This window comes from Hyla sarda, chromosome 11, assembly GCF_029499605.1.
Source record: "Hyla sarda isolate aHylSar1 chromosome 11, aHylSar1.hap1, whole genome shotgun sequence".
Taxonomy (NCBI): Eukaryota; Metazoa; Chordata; class Amphibia; order Anura; family Hylidae; genus Hyla; species Hyla sarda.
Window position 1 is genome coordinate 45,421,688 of NC_079199.1, and position 23,078 is coordinate 45,444,765.

General features: G+C 46.9%; 1 protein-coding gene across 6 annotated transcripts in view; it reads left to right on the top strand.

Annotated features, from left to right (window-relative positions):
• Window positions 1-23,078, top strand: part of SYNE2 (spectrin repeat containing nuclear envelope protein 2) — a 355,793-nt gene that overhangs the window by 20,831 nt on the left and 311,884 nt on the right. For 5 of the 6 annotated variants that reach the window (XM_056546588.1, XM_056546590.1, XM_056546591.1 and 2 more), the window contains exons 1-2: window positions 16,353-16,468; window positions 17,773-17,889. In XM_056546588.1, coding sequence (XP_056402563.1) covers window positions 16,360-16,468; window positions 17,773-17,889 — 226 coding nt within the window. In that variant the 5' untranslated portion in view covers window positions 16,353-16,359. Of the gene's footprint in view, window positions 1-16,352; window positions 16,469-17,772; window positions 17,890-23,078 lie in introns of those variants that run through there. The other variant, XM_056546593.1, reaches the window with a different exon arrangement.

Consider the following 23,078-nt stretch of genomic DNA (forward strand, 5'->3'; position numbering starts at 1 on the left):
CATCCCATTGAAAACAAGCAAAATTCTGATGGCGGAAGTTCGTAGTGTGGACGAGCCCTAATTCCCCCAGACCCCTCTGCCCCCCCAGACCCCTAAGTCCTCCTCCAGACTCCTGCTCCCAGAGACCCCTAAGGCTAGGTTTCCCCCTTTTTTTACCTCCAAAAACACAGAAAAACTGCTACTGCTTTTTCCTGTGTTATGGCAATTTTTTTCATGTGCTTTTGCCTTCTCTGGAAACTTAGCCTTAGTCCTCCCCTGGTCCTTAAAGGGGTACTCCACCCCTAGACATCTTATCCCCTATCCAAAGGATAGGGGATAAGATGTCTAGGGGTGGAGTACCCCTTTAAGTCCCCCCCTTCAACACTCCTGGTCCTTCTCCACTATTCCACTTTTCTGCACCCCCTACCCCCCCTCAGTCCCCCTTCACACTCCTCTGCCCCCTTTACCAAACCCCCACTTACCTTACCTCACCCCCCACCCCATCCCCCCAAACAACCTCACTTCAGCCCCCCATGCCCTCCTGGTCCTTCTCCACTACACTTTTCTCCACCATCCCCACCCCCAGTTCCCCCACATTAGATTGTAGTTCCCCCCGCATTAGGTTGTTGTCCCCCACATTACGTTGGCAGTGTCCCCCACAGACATACAGCCTCCAGTCATATACAGTGCTCTGACCACCGCTCCTCTGGTCCGGGGTCATGATCTACTGCAATGGCCTAGGGGCCATAGCAGTAGGTCCCGGGACCGGAGGAGCGGTGGTCGGAGCACTGAAGATGATGTGCAGGTAACTTACCATGCGTGCATCCTCGTTGGGCGCACACACGGGACGTCAGTGATGTGCCTGCGTGCGCTACGTCCCTGCGTTTTTAAAGTTATTGCGGGGCCACAGAAAGGTAGCCGGGACATCCTTGTGTCCCGAAAAGATCTTTCAGGACACAGGGATGTCCTGCTGAATGTGAGGTGGGGGGGGGGGGGGGGGGGGGGGGTAGGGGGAGGGGAAATGACAGTATTTATCTGCGTATAACACGCACTGGCATATAACACGTACCATAATTTTCACAGGAAAATTTGAGGGGGAAAAAAAATAAATGTAAAATAAATGACTATAACTCTGAAATATAAGCCTCATCATCCCCCAACTTTGATTCCCCTTGATCCTCAGTTCCCCCCCCCCCTCCCCCCTCCCCCTTTTATCAGCCTCTGTGCCATATTTAACCCCCCCTTCTCCTTTCCCGTGTTTTCCCCTGTTCATCATTCTCCCCCTGCTCATCATTCTCCCCCCCCTGCTCATTATTACCCCCCCTGCTCATCATTACCACCACTGCTCATTATTACCCCCCGCTCATTATTACCCCCCCGCTCATTATTACCCCCCCCGCTCATTATTACCCCCCCCGCTCATTATTACCCCCCCCCGCTCATCATTACCCCCCCTGCTCATCATTACCCCCCCTGCTCATCATTACCCCCCCCCCTGCTCATCATTACCCCCCCCTGTTCATCATTAACCCCCCCCCCTGCTCATCATTCCCCCCTGCTCATCATTCCCCCCTTGCCAATCATTCCCCCCATCATTGCTCCCCCCTCTTCCTCCTTTTTCTATATTTCATATTTCCTTACCTGGCCACGCTCGGCAGGATCAGATGATGCGTTGGGTCTTGTGGGCTGTGATGAGTGACGTCTCCTGCGGCTCCTCTGCACGGCGTCAGGGACGTCACTCGTCATTTCCTGCAGCGCTGGAGTGTAATGAAGAAAACTGTGCCCTGCAGGAAATGATGAGTGACGCCCCTGACGTTGTGCAGAGGAGCCGCAGGAGACGTCACTCGTCACAGCCCACATGACCCGACGCATCACCTGAGCCTGCCGAGCGTGGCCAGGTAAGGAAATATAAAATATAGAAAAAGCAGGAGGAGTCCGGGGTGGGCCCACAGGAGCCGCCGCTGGTCACTGTTTTAAAGTGCCCGATGCCGGGCTATCGGGGGGGCCCCGATCCGCTACTGAGCAGCCCGCAGGGCCCGGAGCAGGTGCTCCATGAGCGCTAATGATGATCCGGCCCTGAGTTTGACAGTCCGAGCATGCATACTGTGGCATGTAATGTTGACAGTGTACCGATATATCTGTGCCTCAGAGGCACAAATCGTGGTGTAACCTTACAGTAAGATTCTCTTTGTTGCCCGTTGCAGCCAGCTGTCATTTTAATAGAGCAATAGAGAGATGAAAACTAATCTCTTATATTTCTATGAGACAGATTGATGCTACGCTGTATTATAGAGATATGCTTCTAGGGACGAATACTGTGCATCATGTCTTAATAAATGAATAATGCATTTGTCCCAGTCATTAGGAAGATGTGTGGAATATTCTTTATACTATTTATTAGTTAATAGACATGTAATGGTTAGTTGGATTTTGCAACCTGATGAGTCATTAAAAACAATTCACTGTGTGGAAAGTTGAACATGAATGGGGCAAATTTATCAACCTTAAAGGGGTACTCTGCCCCTAGACATCTTATTCCCTATCCAAAGGATAGGGGATAAGATGTCAGATCGCCGGGGTCCCACTGCTGGGTACCCTGGGGATCGCTGCTGCGGCACCCCGCTATCATTACTGTGCAGAGCGTGATCGCTCTGCACGTAATGATGGGCAATACAGGGGCTGGAGCATCGTTACATCACGGCTCCGCCCCTCGTGACGTCACGGCCCTCCCCCGTCAATACAAGTCTATGGGAAGGGGGCGTGGCGGTCATCACGCCCCCTGCCATAGACTTGCATTAAGGGGACGGGCCGTGATGTCATGAGGGGCGGAGCCATGACGTCACGCTGCTCCGGCCCCTGTATCGCCCGTCATTACGCACAGAGCGAACTCGCTCTGTGCAGTAATGATGGTGGGGTGCCGCAGCAGCGATCCCCGGGGTCCCCAGCAGCGGGACCGCGGCGATCTAACATCTTATCCCCTATCCTTTGGATAGGGGATAAGATGCCAGGGGCGGAGTATCCCTTGAACCCAGACTTGTTGTCCATAGCAACCTATCACATCACACCTTTAATCTTTGTAATACAGGAAATGAAAAATGGGCTCTGACAGCAACAAGGACAGTAACGGAAATTTATCAAAATTTGTGTAGAGTATCAGTGAAGCAGTTGCCCATAGCAACCAATATGAGTCCAGCTTTCATATTTCAGAGGCCTTTTTTTTAAATGAAAGAAGCAATCTGATTGGTTGCTATGGACAACTGCTCCACTGTCCACTACACAGGTTTTGATAACTATCCCCCAGTGTGTGTTAGACAGTTTGGCTCCATAGTAAACAATTGGCCTCATTTATGGAAACTGTCTAAAAGCTAAACTGCTGTTGTTTCCCATAGCACTCACTGCATAGCAAAACCAGTAGCTTATTTTTCTACACATTGACTTCAAAGATTAGTAAAATACGCAGCAAAACACAGCACACGTGACCCTACCCTAAATGTTGCAGGTGACAGTCAGCAGTTGTATTGCTGTGAAGGAGAAGAAGGAAGCCCATACACCTCTGTTCTATAAAGCTTAAGGGTTGTGGCAATAAATGGATAGTGCCTTCTCTGGAGCTTCCCGAGATATCCATTAAATGGATGCCTGTGACGAATGCCATACATTGGTATCCATCACCTGTAGGCTAATATAGTCATAGTATTGTGGTATCCCAGTACGGGATGGTGTGGCCCAGTACTTTCCTTCTGCCCTGTGAGGCAGAGTCCCTGCATGTCCCCAGAGTCCCCCTTATAGTATCACCATAATGTATATATGTTTGTATTATAAAAGTGTACTGTTTACTTAATGTTTGTACCGCATGGTTGTTACCCAGGAGGCACTAGTGACCAGGTGATCCTAAGTGACCTATGGGCTCCTTGCACAGCCCCCCTATAAAACCAGGGAAGGGGCTGCAATCTCTCTCTTAGCTCATTGCTACTTCTGCTGAGGTCAAGTCCAGTCAAGTTGTTCCAGTGTCTATGTCCTCAAGCCTAAAGTCCTGCAGCCACAAGTCGGTCATCAGTAAGTTGTCACGAGCCGGCAGGACAGGAGGTGGATCCTCTAGACCAGAGAGGCGATGGCGCGGGCCGTACTGAGGGATCGGTTCTAAGCAGTTATAGGTTTTCCCCAGAGCCAGCCGCAAAGCGGGATGGACTTGCTGCGGCGGTAACTGGCAGGTCGTGTCCCCCAGTAACAACTCGACCTCTCAGGCAGCTGATATGGCGTAGTACACAGGGAGCGGGCAAAAGCGTAGTCGGACGTAGCAGAGGTCAGGGCTGGCGGCAAGGGTTCAGAGGCGAGTAGACGGTAGCAACGGGTACGGCAACAGGCAAGGCAATACTAGGCAACAGGGAATGCACAAGGGCACAAAGATCCGGCAAGGGCAGGAAGGGGCAGGGTACTTTTATATTTGGCCCTTAATTAACCATACTTAACATAGCTTGCGTGCCCCAGAGAGCAGGGACACGCGCGCTGGGACACTTGGCCAGTGTACACAGGAGCGGGGAGAGGTAAGTGAGACTGGGATACGGATCACGTGCGGGGACGAGCCGCGACGTGACCCTCATCCCCGCCGGAGACCACAGGGACACTGCGCCCCAATCAGGGTGAAGAACCGGGGCGCGCATGGCTGCAGCAGGAGGCGAGCGCTCCGGTCCAGAGGCAGAGACCGGAGCGCTCGTCATGACAGTACCCCCCCCCCCCCCTTTGGCCTCCCCCTCTTTTTGGTACCCTGGAAATTGAGGATGAGACTGCGGTCCAGGATGTTCTCCTCCGGCTCCCAAGATATTTCGTCGGGACCGCAGCCAACCCAGTCAACCCAAAAAAATGTGCTCCCTCGGACAAACATAGAAGCCAAGATCTCCCTCACGGAGAAGACATCCAAAGTCCCGGTCACATGAGCAGGGGAAATGTCCTTAGGGGAGAAGCTATTAAAAACTGCCGGTTTCAAAAGGGAAACATGGAAGCAATTAGGATTTCTTAAAGTAGGGGGGAGATGAAGCTGGTAGCAAACAGGATTAATTCTCCTCTTGACTTTATAGGGTCCCAGAAAACGGGGGCCCAATTTATAACTGGGTACCCTGAAACGGATGTATTTTGAGGAAAGCCAGACTTTATCCCCGGGAGCATAGAAAGGAGGAACCCGACGTCTCTTATCGGCCTGGATTTTCATGCCGAAGGAGGCCAATAAGAGGGAGTGATGCGTCTCACGCCAGATGGAAGCGAAATCTTGTACCAGATCATCCACCGCGGGTACTCTAGAAGTGGTAGAGATGGGCAGGGGTGGTAACGGGTGACGACCAAACACCACGAAGAAGGGTGACTTATTAGAAGCAGAAGGGTCCTTGTGGTTGTAGGAGAACTCCGCCCAGGGAAGAAGGCCGACCCAATCATCATGTCTGGAGGAAACAAAATGACAGAGATAATCTCCCAGGATTTGGTTAATCTTCTCTACTTGGCCGTTGGACTGGGGATGATAGGAGGATGAAAAGTCCAACTTGATCCTTAGTTGTCCACAGAGAGCCCTCCAGAATTTACAAACAAATTGTACCCCCCTGTCGGACACTATGTGGGAAGGCAGTCCATGCAGGCGAAAAATGTGGCGTAGAAATAGTTTAGCCAGCATTGGTGCAGAAGGTAGAGAGCGCAATGGAGTAAAGTGGGCCATTTTGGAAAAGCGGTCCACGACCACCCAGATAACAGTTCTACCGTGGGATGGCGGCAGACCCGTCACAAAGTCCATAGCGATATGGGACCAGGGAGATTGAGGAACTGGAAGGGGTTGAAGACACCCTGCCGGCTTTTGGCGAGGAGTCTTGTCACGGCCACAGACAGAGCAAGCCTGGACGAAATCAGCCACATCTTTCTCCATAGAAGGCCACCAGTATCTTCTAGAGATCAACTGCGTAGTCTTACAGATTCCAGGATGGCAAGCAACCAAGGATGAATGTCCCCATTTAAGTACTCTCAAACGGAGACGAGGGGCAACAAAGGTCTTTCCTGGAGGAAGATTTTGCAAATCCACAGGAGCCACGATGACCAACCGCTCAGGAGGTACGATGTGCTGGGGCTTGACCTCCTCTCCAGAGATATCTGAGAAAGTGCATTGGCTCTTACGTTCTTGCTCGCGGGTAGAAAATGGATCAGGAAATCAAACCTGGCAAAAAATAGAGACCTGCGGGCTTGACGGGGGTTCAGTCTCTGAGTCGACTGGAGGTAGGATAGGTTTTTATGGTCCGTAAAAATGTTCACGGGGTGTAGAGATTCTTCACGTAAGTGTCTCCACTCCTCCAAGGCCAACTTAATGGCCAATAGTTCTCTGTCTCCTATGGAATAATTTCTCTCATTGGGAGAGAAAGTTTTAGAGAAAAAAAACACAGGAAACCGACTTGCCCTTCTCAGTCTTCTGCGTGAGCACAGCTCCGGTAGAAAGGTTTGGAGGGATCGGGCCTGGACAGGACTGGAGCACAGGCAAAGGCAGATTTGAGAGCGCAAAAGGCCTCCTCGGCCTGTGGAGGCCAAGTCTTAGGGTTAGCTCCCTTTTTGGTCAAAGCAACGATAGGTGCCACAAGGGTAGAGAAATGTGGTATGAATTGTCTGTAATAGTTTGCAAATCCAAGAAATCGCTGTATGGACCTTAGGCCAGAGGGACGAGGCCAGTCCAGGACTGCGGAAAGCTTGGCAGGATCCATCTGTAGTCCTTTGGCTGAAATGATATACCCCAGGAAGGGGAGACTGGTACGATCAAACAGGCACTTTTCAAATTTAGCATAAAGACGATTCTTCCTAAGACGGGAAAGGACAAGGCGAACCTGAGTACGATATTGATCCAGATCAGAGGAGAATATTAGTATATCATCCAGGTAAACTACCACACAAGTATAGAGCAAGTCTCAGAAGATATCGTTCACGAACTCCTGGAAGACGGACGGTGCATTACAGAGTCCGAAAGACATGACTAGATACTCAAAATGACCATCTCGGGTATTGAAAGCAGTCTTCCATTCATCACCCTCTCGTATCTGAATGAGGTTGTAGGCCCCTCTAAGATCTAACTCTTAGCAGAGACCAGAGAGCTCGTCATGACATAAGTCAAGTCATCTTATTGTCAGTCACCATCTGTTGTCACCGTGGCCTGCACTAAAGTCAGGACTACTGCAAGTCCCAGCAAGCCTGTGAGGTCCCCCTGTGTCACTGGTCACCTCCCTGGGATATTTGGCTGCACTGCAAAGACTATATTACCTGTTTTGCCTCAGTAAAGCTGCTCTTATACTTAATCTAGCGTTGGTGTCTTCATTGCCCCTGCCTAACCCAGGATCAGCGGTATTACCTTCGGGTGGTTAAGGCTAAACTACGCCCTGGCGTCACGACTAGAAGAGGTTAATACCATCTGCCCCTTAGGCCATAACATCAGCCCTACATCTACAATGCATTGCACCCCGACTCCACAGTATACTTATTTGAAAGCTTTTTAAATGTGCATGCCAAATGTAGGGGAAAAACATAATGTGCAAGGAAGGACAAACCATAAAGGCAGACCATGTGACTGCTATGAACCCCAAGGGGACCCAAGCCTGGTTGCTCCCATACTTTTTGTTTCTAGTTTTGAACTACTGCTTTTGGGAAATGTTTTCTCAGTGAATACATGGATGGGTGTGTTGACCTAAGGGTCATGGGCACATAAACACCAGACCTTTCTGTCCTGAGGGTCAAAATCGGACACCATATTAGGAGGCCCTTTTGCTATGGTTACCCCTTTCTTCTATGTATTCAATTGATGATGTCAATGGGGACGTAACAATGCATGTCATTTCTGTAGGTAATTTAGCACAAGTGAAAAACTGCTGTAAAGCCCAGGCCTAAGAGACCATGTACTGCAACATGCTTGAAAATATACATTTCTTAGTATGATCTGTTCTATGTACTTAGTTTCATGTTGCGTATTTATGTGCTTTTTGGGTGTGACTGGTTTGAATTTACTAGATGTCTGCAGTCAGGCAGCTGAAGTCTGTTTAAATTATTAGCGCGCCAAGCAGCAAGAACAAACACTTCCTTTCAGGCCAGGCCAGCTGTCCCACATAGCGTGGACCCATGCCCTCTACTAGCTAGCACTGTCTGCCATTGTCTTTAGGACAGATCATACAGAAGCCACACATCTCTCTCTGCCATCATTGATATCTACTGCCAGTCACATGTATATTCCCAAAGAAAAACAGCTATGATAGAGCTACAATATTCCTATCTTCTTTTAGAAATTGTGAGCTGCTTTTATGTGATCTAGAATCACAGAGACAAAGCTTTGGAAAAGGTCTAGTTTGGTGCCCTTCATACTGATATACAGTACATACATGGAGTTTGAGTTCAATGGTCCAAACACCAACCATCCCTGGTGCTAATGCTGTTAGGTAGTGTCCCCAGTTCTCCGTCACTATGCAAAGTACAGATACTACTAAAATGGTATGTATCTCAAGTGCTATTACAGCTACATGGTGACTCTAGATATGTTACACAACCAAAATGTGTTCAATTTTCCTGTGCGTTGTGTGCAGTTAGACACTAATGAAAATTCTCTAACATTTTGCAAATAAGTAACCCACAACTTACTTTGAACTCTGTGTTGTATAAGTTGCTTGCAATGTGCTATTTGGGACTAAAGATCCAACAGGCTTGATTTTTTGTTGCAATTGTATTATGGCTGGGGGCTCGGCCACTGGGATTTTTGGTGATCACAAGAACAGGAAGCTTTGGTCCCCTTTCTGAATAGAGTACTACTCAGCGCCATACTCCATCAATCCCATAAACCGTGAATCCCTTCAGATGGAAGACTTGGATCCTTTGTTCTTGTGATCACTGCGAGTCCCAGTTATTTGTAGACCTCTAACTCGGGTTGCTGGTGCCAAGGCCATCTGCTTACCCAAGGCACAAACCCCTTATCTGCACACACCCATGGTATCAACTGAAACTTAACCAGGTAGTCTGCGTACCATTTTATTGGGTCCCTGAGTGCTAGTACATTCTTCATTTTAGTAGTATACCTGCTTTGTGGACATGCTACTTCATTGTGACGGATGAGAGGATACATGGCACTGATTTCACATTCACTCTCCTGTGCCAAATCTAGAATTCACAACTCACTTTTTATGCAGGCGCTTTAGTGTTAGTGCAACTACCAACTGCTTCTTTCTTTTTAGCTGCAAACTTTTGAGGACCCCATTGAGGAATATGATTTGCTTTTCAAATAACTTCTAAATGTGAACCAGGCAAATAGGGTGTTGGTGGATTCTGTTAAGGGGCACTCCTCTGCAGTCTGTCATTGTCTGTAGGGTGGATTTTACGTGTTTATTTTGGAAGCTGTGCTGGGCAAACACAAATGTATATAGACAACTGAGTCCAAGATTTTTTTTCTATTTAGACATGTATTTACACATCAATTGCTTAATACCTTCCATCGCATTAACATATTTTAATGTTTCCACCACCTCCTTTGCCAGGCCTGACATAAGGGTTTGGAATGGCCGCTGTCTGATCCTGCCCTGTCTCTTCATTATTCAAAGAAATAAATGTATTTGGAAAATCTTTACAACAAAAATGGTAACTGAGGCATGTCAGAACAGGAAGCATCTCTATAAAGCACTTGGCGAGAATTTCAGAACCAGTATTTTACATTTTTTATAATTTTAATATAAATATCAGAGGTGCAACAAAGCTGTACTAATTTTAAGTGTCAGCGTCTATTGCTTCTGCATGAATTTCTGTATTGACAGATATTATTGACAGTTATTCTTCTGTGTAGATAAAGAATATTGTTGAATTTCCTTGTATTTCAGCTTCTATGCTTCGCTCCCTCATCCCACTTATAGATAATGAATAATATCTATCTGAAAAAGATAATGAATGCAGTGACTTCTCATGACCCCAAATATGTTGCATTTGTGAAGTGTAGCAGGCGTTAAAGTGGCTACATGCGCTAGTTAAAGGGGTAGTCCAGTGGTGAAAAACTTATCCTCTATCCTAAGGATAGGGGATAAGTTTGAGATCGCGGGGGGTCAGACCGCTGGGGCCCCCTGCGATCTCTCTGTACGGGGGCCAGGCTCTCCGGCCAGATAGTGGGTGTCGACCTCCGCACGAAGCGGTGGCAGACACGCCCCCTCAATACATCTCTATGGCAGAGCCGGAGATTGCTGAAGGCAGCACTTCGGCTCTGCCATAGAGTTGTATTGAGGGGGCGTGTCGGCCGCCGCTTCATGCGGAGGTCGACACGCCCCCTTCCCGCGGGCTGTCGGGGCTCCGTACAGGAGATCGCAGGGGGCCCCAGCGGTCGGACCCCCCGCGATCTCAAACTTATCCCCTATCCTTAGGATAGGGGATAAGTTGTTCACCACTGGGTTCACCACTGGACTACTCCTTTAAGCAAAATAAATATTTCAGAAATAATACAATTGTAATATTAAATAATTTCAGGTTAGCTGTTATTTTATCTATTTAGCTAAGTACTCTTGGCAAGCTTAAAGGGGTACTCCACTGGAAAACTTTTTCTTTTTAATCCCAACTGGTGCCAGAAAGTTAAAAAGATATGTAAATTACTTCTATTAGAAAATCTTAATCCTTCCAGTACTTATCAGCTGCTGTATGATCCACAGGAAGTTCTTTTCTTTTTGAATTTCCTTTCTATCTGACCACAGTGCTCTCCAGTGCTGTCCAGAGTAGGAGCAAATCCCCATAGCAAACCTATCCTGCTCTAGACAGTTCCTGACATGGACAGAGCTGTCAGAAGAAAGCACTGTGGTCAGAAAGAAAATAAATTGAAAAAGAAAAGAACATCCTGTGGATCATACAGCAGCTAATAAGTACTGGAAGGATTAAGATTTTTTTTAATCGAAGTAATTTACATATCTGTTTAACTTTCTGGCACCCGTTGATTTAAAAAAAAAATATGTTTTCCAGTGGAGTACCCTTTTAAGGGGAGATGCTCAGATCATCTATTGGTTCCAGTGCACATTCCCCAAAATATACATAAAGGTGCAGAGAAGTGGATGGTGGAGACCCCTTTTCTGCAACATTTTGCTACTTTGTAACTGTTGAATAACTGTAATACAAGTTATAATGACATGAATGAGACAGTATACCATTATACAACATGCGACTTATGAAATATGGCAGCAATAGAAAGAAAATATTACTTTCCTATGGTGTGGACAGTTGTTGTGGAAACCAATTGGTAGATACAAATTTAGCTCCTGAGAGACACCCAGGTGACTCACTCCAATAAAATGAGAAAGTAATCGTGAAGTGAGTTAGTTCTACATGTGTCCTAAAATGTGCACTTCATTTCTCAGAAATACAGCGAAAGATATAGGGTAAACAGGGGCACAAATTATGTAATTTTTTTGTTTCCTTTTAGGAATATTTTATGAGCCAAAAGTTATGGATTCACTTAGTTATGGATTCTCTGGAGAATTAAGGCACAAACACATTTAGAGCCTTGGTCCCCTCTCCTTAAAGGGGTAGTCCAGTGGTGAAAAACTTATCCCCTATCCTAAGGATGGGGGATAAGTTTGAGATTGCGGGGGGTCCGACCGCTGGGGCCCCCTGTGATCTCTCTGTACGGGGTCCTGGCTCTCCGGCCAGATAGCGGGTGTCGACCCCCGCACGAAGCAGCGGCCGACATGCCCCCTCAATACATCGCTATGGCAGAGCCAGAGATTGCCGAAGGGTTGTATTGAGGGGGCGTGTCGGCTGCCGCTTCGTGCAGAGGTCCACACGCCCCCTTCCCATGGACTGTCGGGGCTCCGTACAGGAGAACGCAGGGGGCCCCATCGGTCGGACCCCCCGCGATCTGCAACTTATCCCCTATCCTTAGGATAGGGGATAAGTTGTTCACCACTGGGTCACCACTGGACTACTCCTTTAATAATTCTACAACCCAATCATGCCCATTATAGAAATACTTATACATTATAGAAATACTTTTATGGTATAGCATTAAAAACCTACCATATAAAGTCAATACTTTATTTCTTGAATGATGACTGCCGCACCCACTCCCATTGCATAAACTATAATTCAGCCCTGAAAAGCAGACACTATTGCTTGCTAGGGCTGCCCCTAGGTATAGACCACTTGAGCTTTATCAGAAATCTGGCCCTAGTAGTTGGGCTAATAGGATGTGATGGGATAAACAGTAACTTACCTCTGAAAGACTATGAAGTATTTTCAAGTTATAAAGTAAAACCATACTACTCCATAAGGAAAAGAGCTTGATCTCCACTGCTGCCTTGGAAGTACCATCTCTCACAGGCAGCAGATGACAAGCTCTTTTTTTTTCTTCTGGAGGAGAGCTACTTCGCATACTTTTTTCCCATGATGCATTGCACAACTTATCTCAAGGAGACACACTATCCCCTCAGTCCCAAGTTACAGAGTTGTATTCGTTAACCTGCCCATGGTTGTTTCAGCCTTGTTAGCAATCATCACTGCAACATGAAGACTGTCCTAAGGGGATAGTTATGGAGGGTTTACTGTGCTTTGGTCTTTCAGTTAAGGGTGCTACTGTTTATCATTAAAGGGGTACTCTGCCCTTAGACATTTTATCTCCTATGCAATGGCTAGAGAATAAGATGTCTGATTGTGGGAGGTTTGGCCACTGGGACCCGTCACGATCTCCAGCCCAGCACCCTGGCATTCTGAACATTAATACTCTGAATGTCAGTTTTGGCGACAGTGGTCATGACGTCACGTCCCCTCCTCACTCCCCCTTCATTCAAGTCTATAAAAGGGGGGGTGACGGCTGTGCTCGAGCGACCACAGCTGTCACGCCCCCCTCCCATAGACATCATGATCACAGCTGCGTGAAACTGGCGTTCATAGCATAAATGTTCAGAACACTGGGGTGCCAGCGGCTGGACCCCCCCCCCCCAACTCCCCCGCGACCAGACATCTTATCCCTTATTCTTTAAATTGGGGACAAGATGTCTAAGGGAGAAGTACCACTTTAAGGAGACCCATTTGGTGTATGTGGACTTTTCAGGCAATGTTCCATGGGAAAAAGAATATGAAAATAACTATTCTCCAGAAAGGCAAAACAATCTCCTATTAGCCAAACAAGAGCTACCAAAGCACCCGCTGGTATTGAAGTGTCATCCAGTGTTCATATTCTGATACTTGGCGCACGTCCAGCCCCGTTTCCTCATCTTGCTGCCTTTGCTTGTTTTTTGATGTGCTTTATTTGGTTTATGGACTGATTATTATCTAGGCACATGTTAGATATACACTTTGGTCTTTTGAAGCCTTTTTACTGTTACATGTGCTTTTACAAGTAGTGGGTGGATTTCAATGGGAAAAAGGAACTGTAGAGAGGAGCATGAGATCATTATCCTTAGTAGTTAAATACACCTCATACAGAAGTTCTGTCATTGACACTTACTGGATAAAAGCCTTGAGGAAGAAGCCTGGAGGTGCAGGAGTGTCTTCTTTGCCAATCTGACTAATAACAGGAGATTTTGTAGACAGAGGGAAATTGTTAATTTAGGGTGCATTCACACCACGTTTTTGCAATACAGTTCCCATATCAGGTTTTTGATGAAAAACGGATTCCTCAAAACCGGACTAAATTTTATCAAAACATGTGTACACATTTTAACCTGTATACGGTTAAAAATGGTATATGGTTTGAAAATGATGGGCCTCATTTACTAAGCTGAAACTGACCAGTTTTTGTCTGGTTATTTTGGCGCAGAGTGTCTGAGACATGTCTGCGCCAGTGTGCACAGTGTGTGCCTGGAAAATCCGACAAATCCGTCATTGCACTGTGAAAAGCCAAAAATGGGGCGTGGTCTGTTGCAAATGGGGTGTGGTCGGCCCGAAAAGGGGCATGGTTTCACAACCCGACTGATTTACTATTGAATTCACAGAAAATCCTGTGGATAATAGCCACTTAGAAAAAGCTGGTCAGAAAATGTTCCCAACTTTTCCCAATAGTAAATAGAGAGGAATCCTGCAAGTCTGAAACAACTTTTCACACTAGTAAAAACCCGACACTCTTAGTAAATGAGGCCCGATGTCCGGTTGCATCCTTTTTTTTTTTAAAGAAAAAAACGTATAAGTTTTTAGCTTTTCACTCCATTATGAATAAAGTTTCACTTGTTTGAAATTCCAAGAAAAAACAACTGTGCAAAGTCAAAAACTGTATGGTGCAAACCGGATGTAACCGTACACACATACAGTTCTGCACAGTTCCCATTGACTCCCATGTTAAAAAAAAAAATGTATACGGCTTAATACGGTTTTTAACCTGGACCAAAAACCATGGTAGGCTATGGTTTTGGGTACAGTAAAAATAACGGACAAAACCTTACAGGATGCAAAACGGATGCAACTGGATGCATTGTTTGGCATACGATTTTCAATGGAGAGTCAATGCATACGGTTTTCAATACGTTTCCATACGGTTTTCACATTAAAAACGTATACGGGAACTGTATTGCAGAAATATATCCTTACTCATATAAGATGCTTAATGTCCAATACCACAATATATAGCATTTTTCTGCTATATTTTACCAAAGTTCCACTTGGTGCTTCACAACATTATGCTATAAATGTCTTCTAACTATTTGCATACTAATCAAAAGTTAAGCACAACTTAAAGGGGTTGTCCCATCATAAACACTTATTCACAGGATAGAGAATAAGGGTATGATCTTGAGTAAGGGGGTCTAGAGTCTCCTATTGGAATGGAGAACTGGTTACTGTTAGGATTCGGCAGGCTGGATGTGGATCCTCTGTGTCAGCGAGGGATTCGCGTGGACAGTGTCGGTGGACCGGTTCTAGGTTGCTACTGGTATTCACCAGAGCCCGCCGCAAAGCGGGATGGTCTTGCTGCGGCGGTAGCAACCAGGTCGTATCCACCGGCAACGGCTCAACCGCGCTGACTGCTGAGAAGGGGTGGGACAGAAGGACTAGGCAGAGGCAAGGTCAGCCGTAGGAGAAGGTTGGGGCAGGCGGCAAGGTTCGTAGTCAATAGCAATAGCAAGAGGTCAGGAACACTGGTAAGGCAAACACTATATCGCTTTCTCTGGCACAAGGCAACAAGATCCGGCAGGGAAGTGAAGGGGAAGTGAGGTTAAATAGACAGAGAGCAGGTGGAGGCTAATTAGACTGATTGGGCGAGGCACCAATCATTGGTGCACTGGCCCTTTAAATCTTAGAGAGCTGGCGCGCGCGCGCCCTAAGGAGCGGAGCCGCGCGCCAGGACGAGACAGCCGGTGACCGGGACAGGTGAGTGACTTGGGATGCGATTCGCGAGCGGGCGCGTCCCGCTATGCGAATCGCATCCCCGCCGGCAATGTCAGTGCAGCGCTCCCGGTCAGCGAGTCTGACCGGGGCGCTGCAGGGAGAGAAACGCCGCGAGCGCTCCGGGGAGGAGCAGGGACCCGGAGCGCTCGGCGTAACAGTTACATACGTGCACTGCCACTACATTTACTGTCAACAGGACTGCCGGAGATGGTTGAATACAGCTCTCAGCTATATCCAGCAATCCGATGGACAATGAATAGATAAGTACTGTGCACACATGACTTCCATTCCATTCTGTCAAGATCTCTGTTCTGTAGTTTGTAGGGGGTCCAAGCAGTTGGCTCCCCTATGATCATACATGACTGCCACTTCATTCTGAGGGGAGACTTAGGATCCATTTTCTTAAGATCATAGGGGGTCCACATGATTACCCGATTGTGGGACAACTTCTTTGATATATCACCCTATTTTATTTCCTAATCTGCCAAAGAACCATCATAACCATTGTCAATACCATTGCCCTATTGATATACATTGTGCTTTTCAGTTGTAGACATGTATAATGTAGAAGGTGTAGAACCAATAATTGATCCTTTATACTTTCCTCTTGACATTGGGGTTTGGGTCATGTCACAGACATGATAGATGTTACACTTACATAATAGAATCTCAAATATGGTGCCCCGATAACTTACTGTAGATTCACACTGTTTCCTGTGGGGATATAAGTATGGAACAGTAGAACCATAAGATTCTGGTTAACTAGTCTTTAAAACCAGTCTGTTCATGATCAGCTTTCTGACATCTACTTCAGCATAAAGCACAATGGCCTAGATTTATCAATCTTTTGGAGACAAATACTAAAGTGATTTTTCCATAGAAACCAATCACAGTTCAACCATCATATGTTAATGAGCTCTGGTGAAATGAAAGCTGAGCTGTGATTGGTTGCTATGGTAAAATCTCTCCAGTCTATAACAGATTGATAAATTTGGGCCAATGGTCTGTAATACATTATTTTGAACCCTGTTAGGTTACCATTCAGAGAAATGTTCTATGACCACGCCTGCTGCGTGGACCGCACATATAGGGCTTTGGTTTACTACAGACTCTCTGCAACTGTTGGCTGCGGATCAGCTAATAAACAGAACAGAGCTCCTGATTTGTAGGTGTGAGTGCTGCAACCTGGGTTTAGACCTTTAAAAATCCTTTAAACTGATGAGATTAAAACTACAATGCCAGCAGAAATCAGGCTTAAGAAGATCAATATTGAAATCTTCTGTTAACCCTTTGTAGTATAGAAGAGTCCTTCTCAAACACTTGGTGAGGCGCAGCATGCTATCCAAACCATCCCAGATTTAGTAGGACAGTCCCAATCAAAACTTGCTTTCCTGTACAGATTAAAAAGTTACAAGGGTGTTGGAATGTACTACTAAGTGTCTTGTTTTGGCAGAAATGGTGGAAGTAAGTGGTGTTAACTGGAAACACAGCAGCTGTGGTTGGTATTGAAAGACTTTGGCTAGTACAGGGTGCACTGTAACTGACTCTTGGGCACCATGGATAGCACTTTGTTTATGAGGGATGCAATACACTATACATCAAATCTATATGCTCCTCTTTTGACATGGCCGTCAACTGCTGAACTGTCCCAAGTACCACAGTGAAGCTGTGGTCTAGAATACCTTATAGTCCATGTGAGTCCAGTATTAACATTTTTTTTTTGTACCCACTGCATAGACCAGATGACTTTTGATATCACTCGGTGTCTACAGGTCCCACTCTATACATACATTCAGATGTCATCCCTATGAACAGTAGAATTCTACTTAAAAACTGTCTTCTAAGTGAAAATAAATGAAACACTCGCTTTTCTCCAGAAAGACAAAACAATCTCCTATTAGCCAAACCAGAGCTACCAAAGCACCGGCTGGTATTGAAGATCATGCAGGTTCTTTTAGCTTGTTTCTTCAGGATTCTGGTCTGTATTAAGATTAACTCTATCTACTTTATAGCACTTTCTTCACACCTAAACAGCAGACACCAAGATGGAAGTTGATGAACTCCATTATAAGTCAGTGGGGTCTGCTGTGGTATTTAATGCATGATCCTCTTCTGGTTCCTGTAATATTTAGCAAAAGAGCATTTATACATACAGATAACGGGGTAGAACATGACATTTTTGCATGAAGGTGGTGAAGCCTGAAGAAATGAGGTTCAGGAACCCCATTTAATACTTGACTGGCAAAATGAGACTTAGTAAAATGTAATTGGTTGCTATGATCATCAACTCTGTCTCTTTTTATTTGCTCTTCGTACATGAACCTGAGAATATTTATCTATACATTGACATTAGCCAAAGGGCAGAAAGGGTGGAGATCTGTCGTTCTTAATGCTGATAGCACACTTTTCTTTCAAATGTAGCATTGTGCATGAATGTGAAGCTTAGCAGTACATCTGTCTCTGTTACAGACTCCTCTGGCCTCCTCACCTATGAGGTCTACAACAACATGTCCTCGGACAGTGGATCCTCGTTGTCCGCAGCAGAGGATCAGCTCGACATAGTCCAGCGGTACCATGTTCTACAAGGTAACTTCATTCTTTCCATAATACTTTGTTTAACATAAACTAAATTATATTTTGGTCACTAAACAACTTTATAGTTACAGCTCTTGTTGTTTTCTCACATATTGGCTACTTGTCAGATGTTCTATTTATAAGAAATAGTTATGCATCTATTGCTTGCTGGATCTGATGCAATGGATAGTAAAACCTGGCTGCCAATAGCACATGATGCTGACAGAAGTATCCAGTTCCCAGGATCAGTTATTGAGTCATTATGACAATTTTAGAAGGAGAATGGATTCTTCACCAGAGAATGATGTAGCATTAGTGAGAACTGTGAAGCTGTGGAGGAACCCGGTAGTGCTTCCTACTGTCTGCTTGGCTACATGCAAGGGACCAAACCATTACTATTGGAGTGGTGTACAATGTGCTTTCATTTATTATAGTAGCATTTGGAGAGCAAAAGTCCTGCATATGGTTCTTGCACGGGGGGCCTCTTCAGTGTTTGTCTACCCCTGTTCTTTACAGTGGCACCTACATTTATTTTAGGGTCTGCTCTCTAAACTAACTTTTGAGATCTGAAGTCTAAGTCCTTAAATAATTTTGGTGCCTGAATTAATTTTGAGATCTAATGAAAGGATCTGGGTAGCTGAATTAGACAATAACAGAGAATCCATGGAGAACACGTGCCAATGTGTCAGCCACGGTGAATAGGTTGCCCCAGGGTATCAGGTCTCTGTTCTCTTGTATTGAATCAACTACAGCTGTTAAATCTGCACAAAGCTTGAACTGAACTTAAAGCAGGTCCTAAATCACTTCCATTTTGCCAATACATCCCTATAATAGTGTTATTATATCTACCCCAGTAGTGTATTCAACAACAGTATTTTAGAATGCACTTATTCTATTTTATCTGCTTGTGTGAGACCTAAAAGTGTTACTTGAAGAGAACCCGTCACCCTGAATATCTGTTTAATCTAGTAGCAATATTTTAAGAGTAAGAGTAGTGGATTTATGTATAGTTTGTTGGAAAAGATCAAGAGCAACATGTAACTTATTCCTTGAGGGTTACTATCATTAAAAAAAACAACCTCTTGACATGTTGCCTAGAGATGTCAAAACTTTTGATCACATCTGGTCTCATTCCTGGGATCCACTGCAGTCACTAGTTATAAGCCAGGAAAGTGTGCAGCCGCGTGCTTAACTTCCCGGCCGCCACATCTAACCTTTTCACTGCATAGATTTATATAGGTTGAATTTGACTGACAGCCAGGAAGAGAGAGCTGCAGCTGCAAACCCTGGCTAAGGCTGGGTTCACACCACGTTTTAGGCAATGCGGGACCGCATACGGCTGGGGGGAGCTAAAACCGGGCGCTCCCGTATGCAGCCCGTATGTAATGTATTTCACTGAGCCGACCAGAGTGAAATGCTGACTCCGGTCGGCTAATTTTTGCCCCATATGCGGTTTTCCCACCAGACCTAAAACTGTGGCCTACCATGGTTTTAGGTCCGGTGGGAAAAGCGCATACAGCGCAAAAATGAGCCGACCGGAGTCAGCGTTTCACTCTGGTCGGCTCATTGAAATACATTACATATGGGCTGCATACGGGAGCGCCCGGTTTTATCTTCCCCCAGCCCTATGTGGTCCCATATTGCCTAAAACCTGGTGTGAACCCAGCCTTACAACTAGCAATCACAGCGGATCTCAGGAGGGAGACCCAGTGTGCTCCAAACCATTTGAGCGCTTCCTTGGTTGTGTGTTTGGGATCATTGTCTTGCTGAAATGTCTGCTCTCATTTCATCTTCATCATCCTGGTAGGTGGCAGCAGATTTTTGTCAAGAATGTGTGGTTAATTTGCCCATTCATCCTTCCTTCAATTATGTAAAGTTTTCCAGTTCTGTTTGCTGAAAAGAAACACCACATCATGATGTTCCCACCTCCAAACTTCACTGTTGGTATGGTGTTGTCACGATGCCGGCTGGCAGGTAGTGGATCCTCTGTGCCAGAGAGGGATTGGCGTGGACCGTGCTAGAGGATCGGTTCTAAGTCACTACTGGTTTTCACCAGAGCCCGCCGCAAAGCGGGATGGTCTTGCTGCGGCGGTAGTGACCAGGTCGTATCCCCTAGCAACGGCTCAACCTCTCTGGCTGCTGAAGATAGGCGCGGTACAAGGGAGTAGACAGAAGCAAGGTCGGACGAAGCAGAAGGTCGGGGCAGGCAGCAAGGATCGTAGTCAGGGGCAACGGCAGAAGGTCTGGAATCACAGGCAAGGAACACACAAGGAACGCTTTCACTGGCACTAGGGCAACAAGATCCGGCGAGGGAGTGAAGGGGAAGTGAGGTGATATAGGGAAGTGCACAGGTGTAAACACTAATTGGAACCACTGCACCAATCAGCGGTGCAGTGGCCCTTTAAATCGCAAAGACCCGGCGCGCGCGCGCCCTAGGGAGCGGGGCCGCGCGCGCCGGGACAGAACTGACGGGGAGCGAGTAAGGTACGGGAGCCGGGGTGCGCATCGCGAGCGGGCGCTACCCGCATCGCGAATCGCATCCCGGCCGGAGGTGGTAACGCAGCGCCCCGGGTCCGTGGAACCGACCGGGGCGCTGCAGTGAGGGAAGTGTAGCGAGCGCTCCGGGGAGGAGCGGGGACCCGGAGCGCTCGGCGTAACAGTACCCCCCCCCTTGGGTCTCCCCCTCTTCTTGGGGCCTGAGAACCTGAGGATCAGACTTTTGTCCAGGATATTGTCCTCAGGTTCCCAGGACCTCTCTTCTGGACCACAACCCTCCCAATCCACTAAAAAAAAAGTTCTTCCCCTGACCTTTTTAGAGGCCAAAATCTCTTTGACAGAGAAGATGTCCGAGGAGCCGGAAACAGGAGTGGGAGGAACAGATTTAGGAGAAAAACGGTTGAGGATGAGAGGTTTAAGAAGAGAGACGTGAAAGGCATTAGGGATACGAAGAGAAGGAGGAAGAAGAAGTTTGTAAGAGACAGGATTAATTTGACACAAAACTTTAAAAGGACCAAGATAGCGTGGTCCCAACTTATAGCTCGGGACACGGAAACGGACATATTTAGCGGAGAGCCATACCTTGTCTCCAGGGGAAAAAATGGGAGGAGCTCTTCTTTTCTTATCTGCGAATCTCTTCATGCGAGAAGAAGCCTGTAATAATTGGCGAACCCCAAAAAACGTTGGATGGCACGGAGTCCGGAGGGGCGTGGCCAATCTAAGACGGCAGAGAGTTTATCTGGGTCCATTTGTAGTCCCTGGCCAGAGACCAAGTATCCTAGAAAAGGAAGAGATTGGCATTCAAACAGACATTTCTCTATTTTGGCATAGAGTTGATTATCACGAAGTCTCTGAAGAACCATACGGACATGCTGGCGGTGTTCTTCTAGATTGGCAGAAAAAATCAGGATATCGTCCAGATATACAACAACACAGGAGTATAGTAGATCACGAAAAATTTCATTAACAAAGTCTTGGAAGACGGCAGGGGCGTTGCATAGACCAAAGGGCATGACCAGATACTCAAAGTGTCCATCTCTGGTGTTAAATGCCGTTTTCCATTCATCCCCCTCTCTGATGCGGATGAGATTATAAGCACCTCTTAAGTCCAGTTTGGTAAAAATATGGGCACCTTGGAGACGATCAAAGAGTTCAGAGATGAGGGGTAGGGGGTAGCGGTTCTTAACCGTGATTTTATTAAGACCGCGGTAGTCAATGCAAGGACGTAGAGAGCCATCTTTTTTGGACACAAAGAAAAATCCGGCTCCGGCAGGAGAGGAGGATTTACGGATAAAGCCCTTTTTTAAATTTTCTTGGACGTATTCAGACATGGCAAGAGTCTCTGGGACGGACAGAGGATAGATTCTGCCCCGGGGTGGAGTAGTGCCCGGGAGGAGGTCAATGGGACAATCATAAGGCCTGTGAGGAGGTAGGGTCTCAGCTTGTTTTTTGCAAAAAACGTCCGCAAAGTCCATATAGGCCTTAGGGAGACCGGTTACATGAGGAAGCACAGGGACACGGCAAGGTTTACTGGGAACCGGTTTTAAGCAGTCCTTGGAACAAGAGGGCCCCCAACTCTTGATCTCCCCAGTGGACCAATCCAGGATTGGGGAATGGAGTTGAAGCCAGGGAAGTCCAAGAAGGATTTCAGAAGTGCAATTGGGGAGGACCAACAGTTCAATCCTCTCGTGATGAGATCCGATGCACATTAGAAGGGGCTCCGTGCGGAAACGTATAGTACAGTCCAATCTTTCATTGTTTACACAATTGATGTAGAGGGGTCTGGCGAGACTGGTCACCGGGATGTTGAACTTGTTGACGAGAGAGGCTAAGATGAAATTTCCTGCAGATCCAGAGTCCAAGAAGGCCACAGCAGAGAAGGAGAAGGCAGAGGCAGACATCCGCACAGGCACAGTAAGACGTGGAGAAGCAGAGTAGACATCAAGGACTGTCTCACCTTTGTGCGGAGTCAGCGGACGTCTTTCCAGGCGGGGAGGACGGATAGGACAATCCTTCAGGAAGTGTTCGGTACTAGCACAGTACAGGCAGAGATTCTCCATGCGGCGTCGTGTCCTCTCTTGGGGTGTCAGGCGAGACCGGTCGACCTGCATAGCCTCCACGGCGGGAGGCACAGGAACAGATTGCAGGGGACCAGAGGAGAGAGGAGCCGGGGAGAAGAAACGCCTCGTGCGAACAGAGTCCATATCCTGGCGGAGCTCCTGACGCCGTTCGGAAAAACGCATGTCAATGCGAGTGGCAAGATGGATGAGTTCATGTAGGTTAGCAGGGATTTCTCGTGCGGCCAGAACATCTTTAATGTTGCTGGATAGGCCTTTTTTAAAGGTCGCGCAGAGTGCCTCATTATTCCAGGATAATTCTGAAGCAAGGGTACGGAACTGTACGGCATACTCGCCAACGGAAGAATTACCCTGGACCAGGTTCAACAGGGCAGTCTCAGCAGAAGAGGCTCGGGCAGGTTCCTCAAAGACACTTCGAATTTCCGAGAAGAGGGAGTGTACAGAGGCAGTGACGGGGTCATTGCGGTCCCAGAGCGGTGTGGCCCAAGCCAGGGCTTTTCCAGACAGCAGGCTGACTACGAAAGCCACCTTAGACCTTTCAGTGGGGAACTGGTCCGACATCATCTCCAAGTGTAATGAACATTGGGAAAGAAAGCCACGGCAAAACTTAGAGTCCCCATCAAATTT